This window comes from Exophiala mesophila, assembly GCF_000836275.1.
Source record: "Exophiala mesophila strain CBS 40295 unplaced genomic scaffold supercont1.6, whole genome shotgun sequence".
NCBI lineage: Eukaryota > Fungi > Ascomycota > Eurotiomycetes > Chaetothyriales > Herpotrichiellaceae > Exophiala > Exophiala mesophila.
Window position 1 is genome coordinate 2,445,053 of NW_015622509.1, and position 16,368 is coordinate 2,461,420.

Sequence of the window (16,368 nt, forward strand, 5' to 3'; positions counted from 1 at the left end):
GCTGCCACGAAGAGGCACGAGAGGGTTAAGCCGTTCGCGGAGAAATAAATAGGACTCACAATCCTTCAGTGGCCTGATGTCTTGGATTGGGTCCGCTTGCAACGTTGTGGAACGAGAATTTGACCGAGCGAGAACAACGGGATTCAACGTGCGGCTATCGGCTTCCCGTAGTTAGCAGGTTGAAGCGAAACCTGCTCATGTGGGTTCTTCGTAGCTCAAAAGACAGACGAGGAGAGTGAACGGACGCATGAGAAGATCTCCGAGATGAACTGGCCTCCTTCGCATTGGTGCCATGGTCACGAATGAGAGAATGAATTTGCGAGATGGCGCTGAGGCTGGGCAAGGTTGGAATTGCCGATATCCCAGCGTTCGGGTCTGCAGCAAGCGAGGTGGCGGAGTGGACTTGTATCGAAGACAAATGATAACGGAGGGGGTGAGGGAACTTTGCACGGAGAGGGGGAATATTTCTCCTCGCTAGGCCGGCGACGTTGCATCATGGGGATAGAATTGCTAGAAATGTCAGAGTTGCCTCAGGAATGAGCGGAAGCGAGTGGATAAGTAATATGCGAAAGCAGCCTGGATGAGGCTGGTTCAATCTCTGATGAAGTGGGTTAGTATCGCTCAAGGTGGTGGAGCCGCTTGGCTATTCGTATACTCCGTATATTGATCAATATTCACGCAAGGCTCGATGAATGTAGAGTATAGAGGCGAGTGGTGTCTCCTCACATGGTCGCCATTTTCTGGAAAATAGCAGAAGTCGCATTCTAGCCGTGGACAAGAGCGTTGTCTTCGTCTAGTTCCTGCCATTGTTGGGTGCGAAATATCACTGGTGAATGAGCCGTTGGTGTCGTCAATGGGGCTTTTCGAGCAGGGAGACAAACGAAAGTACCAACTTTGGTATGCGTATTGGTGCCATGGTCCCGTGAGCGTCTCAGCTGACTTCACTGCATATACATGAGTTCCAACTTGTAGTCCGAATCGTAGTTGTACTATGCGTGTAGGGAAGGTCAGGCTCAGGCCTTACGCTTGACCTCTTTAAGAAGTGAGGGGAAAGTGAAGTCTTCCTCAAGCACACTTATATCATCTGTTGGGTCCGGTGGAACAAAGAAGGAGGGTGCAAGGGGTGTTTCAGCAGCGGTCTGACGGCGCTCCACTCCACATTCCTGGTTTGGTAGACGAAAGACCACCGCTTGGGTAATTTGGAGCGTCGCCAATGGACTACGCATATGCACGCAGCAGCCATAGTTGACAAGTTAGGACATGATGTTGGAGATCCCCACAGCCAAAGGCGGTAGCTGGAGAAATGGCGCGATCCCACATTGTGGCGTTCGGGGGATCTGGCTGCCTGGGCGGCTAATATGGGTGGGACCGAGTGCGATAGATCAATCATGTATCAACTTCCACAGGGCCAGCGGATAGCCTAGCCGGGATATGATCTTCAGGACTTCAACACAAGGCTTGGGAGGGCTTGACGGGGTCGAGGGTTGTACAAGGCCGCGCCCAAGAGGGGGCGCCCAGACAAGCGGTCCGCTTGATTCGACGTCTGTTGCATCGTTAGCGAGGTAGCAGTCCTGTTCGCTTCCAACAGATCCCCGGCCAAAGCATACCCACCACAATCATATTGACCATACAGCAGAAAGCCGGGAGATAGATGGGTTGAGCGTTGGTTGGGATTACAGAGGTCAATGCAAGAGGGCACTGACTTGGCTGGGTCGGGTGTATTGATGGTGTCGCAAGGATTGGCCGTTGAGGTAAAGGCGGTTTCTGGTCACACGACGTCAGTCGCAGTGAGGGTCCGTCAGTGGAGAAGGAGGAGGAAAGAAAACAATGATTGACCTGGCATGGATGGGGGCAGGGATTCAAGTCCTGCCTTGTCAGGCTCCCTGCGAGGTTGGGCATTCCGAGAATAGTGCAGTAGCATACAGAGGAGCAACTCCACCTGGACTGAATTCCACGACGAACCAACGACGAACGGCCAACAGGCAATCGCCTACTGACAGCTTATACACATCAAATTGATGGAAGACGTGGATGATGGGACTGGGAGGAGGGAGGAAGTGAGTAAGTAGGGACTAGGTAGGTAGGTACCTTCCTATGGTTCGCTCCTGCCTTCCAAAGTTGATCAGAAAAACACGGGCAGGCACGCCTGACAACGATTGCCTTCGTGCCTTCCCTCCAAGCTTCATGTCGATGGCCTTCACAAGCTTGGCCCTCTTGGCATTTCTGCCATCAACTGCATCAGTCCTGGACCATCAACTTGCATTGCAAACACATCACCTTACCGAATCGCCAACTCCACAGCCTACAAAACAGTGTAGCTGTTCTTGTCCATGTAGAGAGCTGACTGTACCATTTTTGGGGCTAACAGTACTGACTCACTGGCTAGCATTCGCCCCCAGACTTCCCCACTCTCTCAAACCGGCCATCTCTCTTCCTCCAGCTTCTCCCCAGGATGGCTACCAACCACATCCTTGTCAAGCAAACGCCGACGACTCAACGGATGCCCTCTCCAAAATATCTCAGCTTCCAGCCTTAGGGGGGCCTTACTATGGCGATAGTCGTCCTGGCAAGCTCAACACCCTCGCCTTGATACCTCCCTGGGACATAAGCATGAACGACATACTCTGACATGATCGACGAGATGGAGGAGTCCAAGGGGGTCTAAGGATCTCGGCCAGTGATGCAGCATGTCGATCTCCAGTCAGAAACGATGGTTCAATGCCCCATTTATGCTCGATCAACCTCCTCTTGATACCGAACATTCACCATGAGCTTCCCCTATGCACACTGCCTGTGACCAGAGTGATTCAACCAATCGCCTTTGGAAACATGCATCAAAAGATTGCCATCTACCAGACTAGGACGGTATAGACGAGGTAGTGTCCCATCTGTCGCCCTTTATGCATGGGTGAATGGATAAGCTGATGCCTTGTTCTTCACATCTATAGGCAGACCCCATCACATGCAACTTCGAAAACCCCGAAGTACATGGCTAATACTCATCCTCTAGCCCCTTTCAATCTATGGCCTCCGCAATGCATCCAATCTCGCGTACCCACTGCAGACGGATACTCTTTGTTACCGCTCATTCTCCACACCAAGAGCCTGTCCCATAGGTCCTGGTCTTGGCCTTGTTGAACATTTTGGAGGGACAACAGCAGCATCGGGCGCATCTGTAAGACCAGTCGCTTCCGTGATGTGATACACCAACCTTGGTACAGTACTTGTTTGCTGACGCTCGATGACTTCATGCCGTGTCACTCTGCTGCGGCATGGTCCCTCATGCTGATGCACTACTTCATCCCAGCCTCGACCAGTTGCCTCTTTTGCGGGCTCAGCGGGTCCTTGGAGCATTTGGTCGTCTTGAAACATAGACAACCATTGTCATCGAACAGGGTTAGTACGCTACTGGCATGCATAATGCTGTCGATCAGGGTATCATCGCAACAATCCCTGTCTCGACTGTCATTAGGTCAGACGGAACTTGAATTGGTCTGGTCTCCCGTCTACCCACTCGTTATTACAGCCTCCTACCCCCTTCTACAAAATAGGTCTTTGGGCACCCATCGAATCCCTGGACTTGGAGGTCTTGCTTGTTGATTCATCCCCTCAACTCACGTCGAGTTCACGCGACCATGGCGACTTCGAAGGATGGCATTCAAGAAGGCCAGGACGTTCCAGAAATTAGACGGCCTTCTGTCCTTCTCGACGTGGCTAAGATCAAAGACAACATTGCACAATTGAATGAAAACGTCAGTGGAGAGTAAGCCATCGTCACATCCATCACCAGTCTGTTACTTATACTGCTGCTCAGGATCAAAAATCCTTTGGTCGGCATTCCTCGCGATCAACTCTTGCAAGATGTCGAAGACTTTGCCAAGGACCACAAACTCGAAGAGGCTCTTCCCCTTCTCCGCAAAGGCGCCTTAGTTGCTCAATCTCCCCACAATTTCGAACATATTCCAGAACTGGAAGAAGATGAACGTGTCGCCCTGCGCGAAGAGATCACCCACAGGTGGAAGCATCCACGACCTCTTTACTTCACCATCTTCTTGAATTCGATTGCTGCCGCCATCCAAGGTTGGGATCAAACTGGTTCCAATGGTGCAAATTTGACCTTCCCGGTCGATTTTGGTATTCCAGACCATGGAGATGTATGCGAAGCTGCCGGAAATTGCGAGCGCAATTCCTGGATCGTCGGCTTTGTCAATGCCAGCCCATATATAGCCATTGCATTTTTGTGAGTTTCAATCGCCCCCGGCCTCAAGTTAATTACTAATTTTGCAGTACCGCTTGGATCTCCGACCCTATCAATCACTTTGTCGGACGTCGCGGAACCATCTTCATTGCTGCCATTTTCTCTCTACTCGCTCCCATCGGTTCAGGCTTTACCCAGAAATGGGGCCAATTGGTCGCAACTCGTGTTCTTCTTGGTATCGGTATGGGCTTGAAAGAGGTCACGGTGCCTGTTTATTCGGCTGAAAACGCCCCGACGAGTATTCGTGGTGGTCTCGTCATGTCCTGGCAAGTATGGACCGCCTTTGGTATCTTCCTGGGCACGTGTGCGAATTTGGCCGTCAAGGACACTGGTAGAATTTCCTGGAGATTGCAGCTCGGTTCGGCGTTTATTCCGGCCATTCCTTTGGTACTCGGAATTTACTTTTGTCCAGAGGTTAGTCTAGCCATACTCCAATGGCCCACCGCATCCTTATTAATGAGATGATAGTCACCACGTTGGCTTCTAAAGAAGAAACGATATGTTAAGGCGTACAAGTCTCTTTTGCGACTTCGCAATACACCACTTCAGGCCGCCAGAGATCTCTATCTCATTCACGCTCAGCTCCTCCAGGAAGAGCTTCTAGTAGAGGAAACTGGCGTTGCTGCCAAAGGAAACTTCTTTACTCGTTTTATTGAGCTGTTCACCATCCCGCGTATTCGAAGAGCCACACAAGCATCGGGTATAGTCATGATCGGACAACAGATGTGTGGTATTAATATCATCGCCTTCTACTCCTCCACGGTCTTTGCAGAAGCAGGTGCTAGTATTACTGGAGCACTCTTGGCTAGCTGGGGGTTTGGTCTCGTCAACTTTATCTTTGCCTGGCCAGCAGTCTGGACGATTGACACCTTTGGGCGACGTGCATTACTCCTCTTCACTTTCCCCAATATGTTTTGGACCCTGTTGGCAGCAGGGTTCTGCTTTTGGATTCCTGAGGGCAATAACGCTCGACTCGGTTTGATTGCAACCTTTATATATCTCTTCGACGCCTTCTACTCTCCTGGTGAAGGGCCTGTTCCCTTTACATATTCGGCCGAAGTGTTCCCTCTCTCACATCGTGAGATGGGCATGTCTTGGGCCGTGGCGACCAACAATTTCTGGGCATCAGTCCTCTCCCTGACATGGCCTCGTATGCTTCGAGCCATGAAACCCCAGGGCGCATTCGGATTCTATGCAGCACTCAACATCCTGGCACTGATTATGATTTTCTTGTGGCTTCCAGAAACACGGCAGCGATCTCTCGAAGAATTGGATTACGTCTTTGCGGTCCCGACTCGCACGCATATGAGGTATCAACTCTTTACGGTTCTCCCGTACTGGGTCAGGACTCAGATTCTCCGACGAAAAGGTCTTACTCCGCCACAGCTCTACAAGTTCAGCGACGAGAGAGAGGACCATACTCCTGACCCAATGACAGATGAAGTCGAGGCCAAGAACGAGGAAAAAGAAGTCTAAGAACAAGTTGATGGGTCTTGATATATTCAGACGAGACGACGCACTTGCTAACAATAAGACTGGAGCCAGTCTTGATCAGAACCGAGAAGCAGCGCGTAACTCTATCCATCAGACTGGGTAGAGGGCAAGTGAGGATCTAGCTAATTGGGTTGACTTGACATTAAGGATCCGTAATGACTCGAAAGTGTCTTTAGTATGGTGAACTTTGATCCATACCTGAAATTGTCTTCAGTATCTCAACCACACCAGACTACTCAAAGAGAGAAAGATATCCCCAGACGAGAGTGTGTTGGTTGGTTGATCCGTTCGTTCCAACATAGTCGCATACGACAAGCAATGACATGCCATTCGTCAATACTATCTGTGCCCCATGTCCCATGTCCCATGTTCACATGTAACACATTTGGTAGTGTGTAGTGGTAGGGATTGCATATACAAGCGTCAAAGGTTTCGAAATGTTGCTGCAAGCTTATCAGGGGGTTGTCTATTTTCCATGTCTACACCTTTTCATACTCTCGATAGACAGGCTGCCACATCTGAGCCTCGACCCAGCTCTTCAACAAGCCGTCATCATGGACAGGGATATCATCCACCTGAGCAAGACCATCATCGACCGCCGACCTAATAACCGCCATGGCGATCTTAACACTCACAGGTCTCGCATCCTCAACACCAGGAACAAGCGCCTTATCCGGATCCTGCAAAGCAGGAGCCTCTTTCGCCAATGCCTCCACCGCCGCCACAAGCATCTTGTCCGTAACAAGACGCGAGCGACACAAGACCGCACCAAGTCCAATGCCTGGGAAACACACCGAATTATTACACTCAGCCACCTCGATCTCACGTCCATCGTCCAAAGTCACAGGTGGAAAAGGCGACCCTGTTGCAACTAGAGCCTTACCGTCCGTCCATCGAATCACATCCGCTGGCTTGGCTTCGTGGAGTCGCGTTGGATTACTCAGTGGGAAAATCAGGGGTCGTTCTACATATTTTGCCATTTCTTGAACCACTTGTTGTGTAAATGCCCCTGGTTTGGTTGATGTTCCGATCAAGACATGGGGTTTGACATGTGAGATGATGGTCTGGAGTGATTTAGTATCCATGTCTTTCCATTCTGGTTCGGATCGTGCGTATGGTTTCTGTGTGATGGATAGACCGGGTGTTGTGGTCAGGAGGAGGCCTGGTTTGTCGACGCACCTAGGATGACAGACCCAGGATTAGCAGAAGGACCATTTCCAACACCAATACTAGGTACCTTAATCAGGTATACATACCAAATCTGATCAGCAACCTGTTCCTTCTCCTTGCCTGCCTTGGTTGCAATCGCCGCCTGAATCTGTTCTGCAATACCACAGCCAGCGGTCCCAGCCCCAAAGATGACAACCCTCAACTCCTCCAACTTGACGCCATTCACATGCAAACCGGCCATAATCGCCGCCAGGGTCACGCATCCCGTGCCTTGAATATCATCATTAAACACCGGCGCGTGATTTCTGTACCGATCCAACAAATTCCTCGCATTGGTGAGTCCAAAATCCTCGAAATGGATATACGCCTTGGGAAACAACTTCCTGGCCGTCTGAACAAAGCGATCGACAAAGTCATCATATCTCTCTCCTCTGACGCGTTTGAAATGATGACCGAGATACAATTCATCGTTGAGGAGTGTTTCGTTATCGGTCCCCGTGTCCAGCACGACCGGTAACGTCCGATCTGGATGAAGACCAGCACAGATTGTCGTCAAAGCGAGTTTCGCCACGGAGATGAGAATCCCTCCGACGCCTTGATCGCCAATCCCGAGAATCTCTTCCCCGTCACTGACGACAATGTAATCAATCCCACCACCATCCTCGTTCGTTTGCACAAATTTACTCATCCGCTCCTCCACTTCATCCGGATGTTTGATACTGAGAAAACACCCATCCGGACGTCGAAACACACGTGAATAATTCTCAATCGCATCACCTTCAGTTGGAGTGTAGATGATACTAAACATTTCTCGAATATGGTCTTGGATCAGTCGATAGTACAAGACGGTGTTTTGTTCTGCCATGGAGGTCATGAAGGTGTTTTTGGCCAGATCGTCCTTTTGGCTCGAGTATTGGTCATAGGCGCGTTGCACTTGTTCGTCCAGAGTTTGGATGTTGGTGGGTAAGAGGCCCTTCAGGTGGAAGAGCTTGCGCTCCGAGGTGGTGAAACATGTGCCTTTGTTGTAGAAGGGGTTGTCGAGAAGGAGACGCCCGGAGAGGGAGACTTTCAAGGGCCGGGTTTGGGAGAGCGGGAGGTGGTTGAAGTTGGTGGATGACATGGTTGTGGATATGAGTTAGTGGTGAGAATGATGGTGGGGAGGGAAGGGGAGAAGATTGATAGGAATGACGACGATGGGTATCGTGTCAAGGCAAGCTAAGGAATAATAAGTATTAGAATCAAGCTGAAAGTTTGAAGCTGAAGTCGGATTGATGATAAAATACTAGGTACCTAATCGATTCCAACACCGAGCTCAAGCTCGGACTGACTCGTCAGTTCTTATATTAGCAAAATTCAGTTACTTATATCTCTACTAGTATCACATGTTGTCCTAGATGCCGTTATATTTCAACCAGTCGGAAAAGCCGGTTGTGGGATGCAAAAGAGGATGACGATGCATGACTTTAGGTTTCATTAAGCTAAGTACTACCTAGGTAGCTGATTCGCTTCTTTTCTGCAAGGTCATGTCGATGCAATCCGAGGGGTATAACATGATTTTGCATTTCTTCTACAAAAGGTCAAGGTCTGTTCTGAAGGTATAGAGTTGTTTTACAGTATTCTTCTGTGAGCATTGGAGTCTATTCGTACTTGAAAATGAATTGATGTATGCCTCTCTTTTATTCTATTCCTATTCAACTTCCACAGATCTCTCTCTGCCTCTCTCTCTCTCTCTCTCATTCTCTCATATGGCGGGGGACTACTCTTCTCCGATTTCCCCATCTTCATCACGCCACGCCGTTGAAACTTCGTGTTTGACTGATCCACTGTCCGTGCATTAGTTTTATTTTCGTCTAGTCCGTACTCTTTTCTTGGATACTAGACTTGGTATGAACTCAAGTCAACAGCTCATCCAGCATTCAGTGATTGTCAGGTTATCATATCGCAGAAATGTACTATAGGTTTGTTTTTACATGAAGAAAGGAGGAAAAGTTGGAACTGGAACGACAAGTCCTGATTTGATACTCTATGTCGAGCAGACGAGTTTGTTTCGCTGCCTCTTGAGAGTCCTGATTTGATTCTCTTTGATTCTCTCTCTCTCTCCCAAGCAGCAGCAGCCGACTGTGTTTAGCTGCCTCCCGAGAAACATGATTTGATTCTCTATCCAAGCAGCCGAATTTGTTTCGCTGCCTTCTGAAAGACACTGAGCCACCAACGCCAACGCTACAAGAGTTTTCTCTCCACCAGCCTCAAAGACTGCTATAACGGAAGGTATCGTCACATATCGTGTAACGTTGTGAACCACTGTTATCCGATGCAGGCCGTCTTCGCCTCAACATCAATCGAGCTCGATCAGCCAATCGGCACGATCCTGAGCATCGTCGGCCTTCCTGCCCGTAGTCTCCTTGTTCTGGTTCGCCTTGCTGGCGTCTGATTCTTCACCATCTCCTCCGGCCCTCATGGCCTGCCGACCGACTTCTGACCTCGTGCCTTCTCCTGTCGTCGTTGATGTCGTCCAATAATAGGATGCGCTTCCGGCATCCTTTCTGCCCTCGCCGGCAGCGGCAGCGGCAGCCTTCTCCTCGGCCTCAAGACATGCCTTGGTCTTGACTGGTATTAACGGAGGGCATGTGCCTCGCATCCCATCGTAGCTTTTGTCGACGGGATTGATTCGCCGAGTGACCTGAGGACAGTCACCCAGCTTGTGATATCCGAGATGGCAGATATCACATAATCCGGCATGGCGAGTTTCCTCGCTAGCAGAAGTGGAATCGTTTCCAAGCTTGTTGATTGAAGCCTGGTTCTTCATACTGGTGATATCTCCTTCTGGTGATTATCTGCTTGTTGATGCTGTCTTTGACAGATAAGGAATTGGTGGAAATGGGGAGGGCTGTAGATTGTGTGGTTTGGTGGTGATGGGTTTTGTTGGTGTGAGGATGATTTGATGAGGAGAGAAGATGAGAGAGTGAGGATGATATGGAAGATGAGAGGAATTGAGTGCGTAAGTAGGAGGTGAGGCAGTCTCTCTGAGATCGATTGATTGCCCGATCTCAGTGCTCTTGCAAGATCAATTGCCGCTTGGCAGCTGATCTTGTGGAGGGATAGGAGAATATGGACAGGGTGAGGCGTTTGAACACGTGAGGGCGCCCAGCATGTGAATGTGTCGGATTGCTACCTCAGGGGCAAGGCTTTGCAGCATTGTCCCTGAGACCATTCTTGTAGAAGGTGTGGATAGGTGAATAGAGACTGGGTGAGACTTGGAGCACGTGAGAGCTCAACACGTCAGGGTATCTGATTGCTACCTTGAGGGCAAGGCTTTGTAGTCTTGTCCGTGAGGCCATTCTTGTAGAAGGAGGGAAAGGGTGAACAAAGACTGGATGAGGCTTTGAACACGTGAGGGCTTCGTTCGGGTCAGACTTGACAGTAGATAAGGCTTAGCCTCCTGAGAAGACAACAGCCAGTTAGTTCAGAAAATCCAAGGAACTCCTGTTCGTAACCAGCATAGGACACATCTGACGTAGAGGATCAAGCTGAGAGAACACAACATGGCACACTTGAGGGTAGAGGACCAAGCTGAGAGAACAGAAGGAAACAGAACTTACCTGGATGATTCACATAGGTTGCCATGGATGAAGCAGAGCAAAACTGTTCTCATGAATCCAAGGCACCAGACACAGTGTTCTGTTGACTAGTCAGTGTTTGTTCATGAATTAATGACAAGAAGCACTCACGAGGAGATGAGATTTGAGCATGCAATGATTCACAGGTGAGGAGGTGGAGAGGTTGATGACAAGGAGACAAAGAGAGAGAGAGAGGGACGGAGGATTTAAAGGAAAAAGAACGGTTGGCAGAGAATTTATAATCTGTGTGTGAACCATTGTGCTTTCACCGCAGGATCTCGGCGCTGCCGCCGAGAGAGTCATTGCGGTATCCCAGGAAGAGATTTTCTGCCGGTAGAGGTAGATCTCTTGACACCAGAAAGCGCATTATCGCTGTGAGCTGGAGGTGGACGCGTTTAGAGTGTTTGCCTTGATGTGCTGCTGGGCCAGCAGGCTCACAATCATGGCTGCTTCTTGCAAATTAGACACCGTTTGTGTGTCTGAACGTAGTGATTGTCTTTTGTTTTCAGGACGATCAACAAAGAGAGCATCAAGGCCCACTGATTCGGCTCCTATGTAATCTTTGGCAAAATCATCGCCGATATGGATCCACCTGGTTTCACCAACCTCGACACTGATGAGGGCTGCGAAAGATTGAGCCATTGCCAAAGCCATCTGACCAGTGGAGTGTTGACGAGGGCTTACATGTGTCTCGTGGCGATCGAGAGCTTGTTCGGCGCGTGAACGTGGCATCATGTCCAAGAGCTCCCTTGCAAAGTCCCAGATGCGGCGATCAGGCTTCTCGGCGCCAGCTTCATAGCTGGTGGCCACAAAGTCGACGTCATTATCTGGGTTGTAGGCACCATAGAGCGGACTGCGAGTGTCGAAAAAGAAATTGTCGTCTTTGGATTGCAAAGCGTCTCTAATCGGTGACACCAAGGGAGGCGTCGATGACCAACCAACCTGCAGTTGCATTGACTGAAGTACCTGAGTCACTCTGGGATCCGAATTCGTTACAACACCGACGATGACGAGGGGTCCATCAGGTCGAGTGTACTGGGCCTTGAGGGATTTCATGCTCTCCAGGAAAGCTTGGGCATCTGGATACAATTCATAGGCGTCAGCGGAAGAGAAGTGCTGATACAGCCTGTGGCCTAGGTCTTCCGGGATATGATCAGGCTTGACGACTTGAGAAAAGGCATCATTGACGAGCAAAGACCACCACTGCTCTGGATTGCTCAGAGAAGATTTGCCATAGTTGGGATATGTGTGGTTGGCGCGTTTAAAGGCGTCTTTGAAGGCGACGTTAAGTGACTTGGGGTCAATTTGATCACGCAGACCACACTGACGAGCCACCTCAGCATACTGAGTAGCGACTGGTTGTCGAAAGCCGTACAGCGTTCCAAGGGCGTCAAGGGTGACGACAAAGGTCGGAACGAGCTTCCTCTGGGTGTGGGACTGAGCCATCAGTCTGGCACCACTGATGGCATTCCCCATATCAGCTGATAGGGGGTTTGAAGTTGTGGAAGAGAGCTCAAGGCAGCTCAGCAAAGGAGAGCTGTCACGAATGATACTTTCCTTTTCTCCTCCCACATCAGGGAATAAAGGCGCACCTGTTTTGTCTGAGGAAGTCTCCAGCCACTGCACCTCAAGACTGGCTTCGATCTTCAAATCTGGAACTTGGAAGCACCGGACAATGGAAATATTCGCGAGAGACAAGTTGTGGAAGTTGTTGAGATGAAGCGTGTGGTTGGACCCAGGTCAGGTGATTATCAAGTCTGGGGTATAAGGCTGGGGTACAAGGCTGTGTCACGTGTGTTTGTGTGGCATCTTTGTGCCTTGTGGCCGCGGGGGCATAACTATGACCTCGCTGGTTAGAGCCTAATGGGCATCGGAGCCCCCTAGGCCCCCAGCAAGATGCATTTACATAACAATTCCAAGCCTAAATTATCAGCCCCCAAGGCCCCGAGTGCCCGTAACCCCCCTGACGCTCATCCCTCGGTCCAAATCCCCAAAACCCTCGTCCCTTCTCGTCTCCACCAATCATTACACTCCCTCTTCCTCTCCTCCAACAATTTGTCAACGTCCTGCGTCCTGCGTCCTGCGGTAAAAAAAGTTCCAGAACATTTTGATGATCAATCCTTGTGGTTCAATTTAACTGCTCACTTCTCATCCTACTATTCTCTTCATCGATCCAACCATCTTCTCCCTTGTACTCTTATTTCTATAAACCCCTTCGCTTCCCTCCTTTCTTCCTTCCTTCACCAGCACAAACCGCCAAACTGTTCTCCTCAGCCTTTCGTCGCGCAACCACCCACCCCTTCCGCTCCTCCCTCAGTCTCTCCGTCGTCGCAACATCTGTTTCTCTGCATAGACCGTCCCAAGCTCCCACTCAAATCAAATCCTCAGCCTTTGCCACCATGGCGTCAACTCCTCATACAAAAGTCGCCATTATCGGCTCCGGCCCCGCTGCTCATACTGCCGCCATTTACCTGTCACGCGCCGAGCTGAAACCGGTTCTATATGAAGGCATGTTAGCAAATGGAACCGCCGCCGGAGGTCAATTGACCACAACCACCGACGTTGAGAACTTCCCGGGTTTTTCCAAAGGTATCGGTGGTAGTGAACTCATGGACGAGATGCGCGCCCAGTCCGAACGCTTTGGCACCGAGATCATCACCGAGACCATTTCTCGCCTGGATCTATCCTCAAAACCATTCCGGATGTGGAGAGAGTACGATGATGCCGAGGGTGAGCCACCGGCGCACACCGCAGACGCCGTCATCATCGCGACAGGAGCCAACGCTCGACGATTAGATCTTCCGGGTGAGGACAAGTACTGGCAGAATGGTATCTCGGCCTGTGCCGTCTGTGACGGTGCAGTTCCCATCTTCCGAAATAAGCCCCTCTTCGTCATCGGTGGTGGTGATTCAGCCGCCGAAGAAGCGACCTTTCTCACAAAATACGGCTCTCACGTCACCGTGCTGGTGCGAAAGGACGCCCTCCGAGCCTCCAAACTCATGGCCAAGCGTCTGTTATCAAACCCCAAAGTCACAGTCAAATTCAACACCGTGGCCGTCGAAGTACAAGGCGAAGACAAACCCCGCGGATTGATGACCCATCTCAAGGTCAAGAACGTCAAGACAGGCGAAGAAGAAGTCCTCGAAGCTAATGGATTATTTTATGCCGTCGGACACGATCCCGCCACCGCCCTCGTCAAGACCCAGCTAGACTGCGATGAAGACGGCTATGTCGTCACAAAACCCGGCACCAGCTACACATCCATCCCCGGTGTCTTTGCTGCAGGAGACGTTCAAGACAAACGATACCGACAGGCCATTACCAGCGCAGGTAGTGGCTGTATCGCTGCCTTGGAAGCAGAGAAATATCTCACTGAATTGGAAGACCAAGACGGTGAATCTGCTCCAGCGCTTGAAAACGAGAATCAGGCAAAGAAACCAGAGAGTGATGCCAAGAACGAGCCTGAGTATAGATCAAATCCCTTGCTATGAAGAATATTAGAGTTGGACGAAATTATGTAAAATCGAGTCATGGACTGAAGAGTTGGTCGATTTAGAAGGTGAAGAGATTGACTGCACTTTCTACTTAGATGGATCGTTTGTCGAGGATACATGTCAGATTAGAATAGATGCCAAGTTGGTGAGAAACGGAAGCAAGCCTTTTTCTTCCATTCCTGTCCTAGACAAGGAAGCCAGGACAGGCCATCTGTCTGAATCAACGACTAGAAAATAGAGGAGATGGCTCAGCTAGCTCTCTTTAGTCAGTCTTCAATGGATGACTTGAAGACCATTCGACTCATTTGTTTGTGTTGTATTGCATTTTGTTGTGAAAGATCTATCCTGTTCTATCCATCGATCCCCTGTCCATCTACGCCATGCAGCAGCGCAAGTTCTGGGAGCGGAATTTTTCCTTCTTCTTCTTCTCTCTGGGTCATGGCCGAGGATTCGCAAATCACAACATCTAGTATGATATATAGTAGTAGTACATGGTCGATATACATACATACACATGGATCCGACCGGATCAGGGCTGGGTGGAGTGGCCGTGGTGTTGCTTGTGAACAATAGCAGCTAGCCAACTGACCATATTCCAGACCGACCGGGAATAGAAGAAGGGTGGAGGGATAGAACGATTGTTGATCTGGAATCTTCTCATCTCAGATAAAAGACTCCACACAGCCCATAATACAATCCATCGATCGGTCCTTCAAGTGGCTGTACATCCACAATCCCAATCTCAATCACCTTCGTCGCAAATACCATGAAAACGCAATCGTGGATGTATCTTCACTGTACGGACTCGGCACCTCGGCCATTCCCGGTTTCGCCACTGGATGTCTCAAATACACAGCGGCGCAGATATTATGATTGACTTCGAGGAATCGAGGAATAAACGCAAACGCACTCATAAAGTCACGAGGCATCCACGGCGTCGCATATGGTTTACTGTCGTCGATTGGGTTTTCGTGCATCGACTTGATCGCCGTGTAGAGCTCTGAGACTTCGGATGATGAGAGGATTGTGACGGTGTTGTCGTCTGCTTGCTCTGAAACTCCCAAGGATTTCGATTGCGATATTTCAGCATCTGTGTCGTTGGATTTCTGTGATGATCCATCGGATTCTGATGCGGATTTTCGTTGTTTGTTTTCCTGTCGGATTCGTAGCTGTTCTTGGATTTCGGCGAATTGGGTTTCGAGACTGGCGGAGTGGATGGAATCTCCCTTTTTCGATTGAGAGAGCAGTTGTCGGATGGTTCTCGTAAAGGCACGGAGATCTTGTTTTCTTTTGCCTCCGACATCTGCTCGGCTGTCGGAGAGGATGGTCCTGGCTTGTGCTTGCAGCTGTTTCAATACCTGTCGAGGATCGCGATCAATGGCGATTTCTTCTTCGTCCTTTTCGACCATGGATTGGATTGCTTCCTCTCGCTCCTTTGCAGCGGCTTCGGCTTGAGCTTCGGCTTCGGCTTCGGCTTCTTCCGCAACTTGTTTCTCGGCTTTGACTTTGGCTGGGTTTTCTTTGGGTTGGCCAGCAGCATACATGACTCGATCGGAGTTGACTTGGAACAGATCGCCGGGATTGAGGAGGTAACCTGGGAATTTCATCTGAAGGTCATGGTGTTAGTTGCCATGGTGGGTGGCATGACGCTCGGGAACGGAGACATACCTTTTTGCCGTTGACGGTGACGGCGCCATGGATCACAAATTGCCTGGCTTGTCGGATGCTACTGGCAAACATTGCTCTGAAGACTGCGGTATCAAGCCTCCTCTCCAGTGGGGCATAGATCATCTGCATGTAAGGAATTGCAGGTGTGCTCTTTTTTGGTCTTCGAAGCTCCGCGCCCATGCCTCTCCCAGCGGATTCGATGCTGCCGTCGTTGGTTGCGAGGTATTTCGCATCCATTGGTATTACTGAACGAAGACGCCGATCGAACATTCGTGTCCAGTCACCTTCTCGGACTTGTGAACCATGGTAATTCCGTGATACTGATTTTGCTTTCCACTTCAAGGCGAAGAAGGTTCTTGCTCTGTTATCCTGGCCTTTGGCGCGCGATAGATTGTAAAGGTTATATTTGGACCATGATTGTCGAATTTTCTATATCAAGCATGAGAATTAGTCGTCGATTGTCTGCAACCGCAGATGCAAAGCAGAAGGAGAGGGAAAGGGCAGTACGTACAATCATGTTCAACCGGGCCGGGTTGACCTTCAGCGGCGTGAAGCTACCGCCTCGAGCCATGGCGAAAAGTTTTACTTCGACCTCCTCTGCTTGGTGGTGGCGACGTGATATCAGGTCATGGCGAACAAAGCTGTTGTGTTGAGCAATGGATGGGAG

The 16,368-nt window shown here is 50.0% G+C and overlaps 6 protein-coding genes across 7 annotated transcripts; 2 read left to right on the plus strand and 4 right to left on the minus strand.

Moving 5' to 3' along the window:
- Positions 1 to 715: 715 nt before the first annotated feature.
- Positions 716 to 6,069, plus strand: PV10_08740. Of its 2 annotated transcripts, XM_016373811.1 has the most exons (7): positions 716 to 2,080; positions 2,141 to 2,332; positions 2,387 to 2,876; positions 2,949 to 3,763; positions 3,815 to 4,240; positions 4,288 to 4,672; positions 4,727 to 6,069. In XM_016373811.1, the coding sequence occupies exons 4-7, from the start codon at positions 3,636 to 3,638 to the stop codon at positions 5,732 to 5,734; spliced, it is 1,947 nt and encodes a 648-aa protein (XP_016220722.1). In that variant the 5' UTR covers positions 716 to 2,080; positions 2,141 to 2,332; positions 2,387 to 2,876; positions 2,949 to 3,635; the 3' UTR covers positions 5,735 to 6,069. The 2 variants fall into 2 exon arrangements, with proteins under 2 accessions (XP_016220722.1, XP_016220721.1); XM_016373810.1 differs by having other exon boundaries at positions 2,141 to 2,876.
- A 15-nt stretch (positions 6,070 to 6,084) lies between these two features.
- PV10_08741 (uncharacterized protein) lies at positions 6,085 to 8,244 on the minus strand. Its single transcript, XM_016373812.1, has 2 exons — positions 7,009 to 8,244; positions 6,085 to 6,931 (listed from the first exon to the last, which is right to left on the minus strand). The coding sequence occupies exons 1-2, from the start codon at positions 8,040 to 8,042 to the stop codon at positions 6,232 to 6,234; spliced, it is 1,734 nt and encodes a 577-aa protein (XP_016220723.1). The 5' UTR covers positions 8,043 to 8,244; the 3' UTR covers positions 6,085 to 6,231.
- Positions 8,245 to 9,102: 858 nt separating this feature from the next.
- Positions 9,103 to 10,732, minus strand: PV10_08742 (uncharacterized protein). The gene is made up of 3 exons (XM_016373813.1): positions 10,651 to 10,732; positions 10,522 to 10,600; positions 9,103 to 10,361 (listed from the first exon to the last, which is right to left on the minus strand). The coding sequence occupies exon 3, from the start codon at positions 9,726 to 9,728 to the stop codon at positions 9,258 to 9,260; it is 471 nt and encodes a 156-aa protein (XP_016220724.1). The 5' UTR covers positions 9,729 to 10,361; positions 10,522 to 10,600; positions 10,651 to 10,732; the 3' UTR covers positions 9,103 to 9,257.
- Positions 10,733 to 10,905: 173 nt separating this feature from the next.
- On the minus strand, positions 10,906 to 12,209 carry PV10_08743 (uncharacterized protein; the record flags this gene model as incomplete). Its single annotated transcript, XM_016373814.1, has 1 exon — positions 10,906 to 12,209. Exon 1 carries the CDS (start codon positions 12,013 to 12,015, stop codon positions 10,906 to 10,908), a length of 1,110 nt encoding a protein of 369 aa, XP_016220725.1. The 5' UTR covers positions 12,016 to 12,209.
- A 392-nt stretch (positions 12,210 to 12,601) lies between these two features.
- PV10_08744 (thioredoxin reductase) lies at positions 12,602 to 14,345 on the plus strand. Its single transcript, XM_016373815.1, has one exon. The coding sequence runs from the start codon at positions 12,939 to 12,941 to the stop codon at positions 14,028 to 14,030; it is 1,092 nt and encodes a 363-aa protein (XP_016220726.1). The 5' UTR covers positions 12,602 to 12,938; the 3' UTR covers positions 14,031 to 14,345.
- On the minus strand, positions 14,328 to 16,345 carry PV10_08745 (uncharacterized protein). Its single transcript, XM_016373816.1, has 3 exons — positions 16,213 to 16,345; positions 15,702 to 16,130; positions 14,328 to 15,640 (listed from the first exon to the last, which is right to left on the minus strand). The coding sequence occupies exons 1-3, from the start codon at positions 16,270 to 16,272 to the stop codon at positions 14,780 to 14,782; spliced, it is 1,350 nt and encodes a 449-aa protein (XP_016220727.1). The 5' UTR covers positions 16,273 to 16,345; the 3' UTR covers positions 14,328 to 14,779.
- Between the last annotated feature and the right edge of the window lie 23 nt (positions 16,346 to 16,368).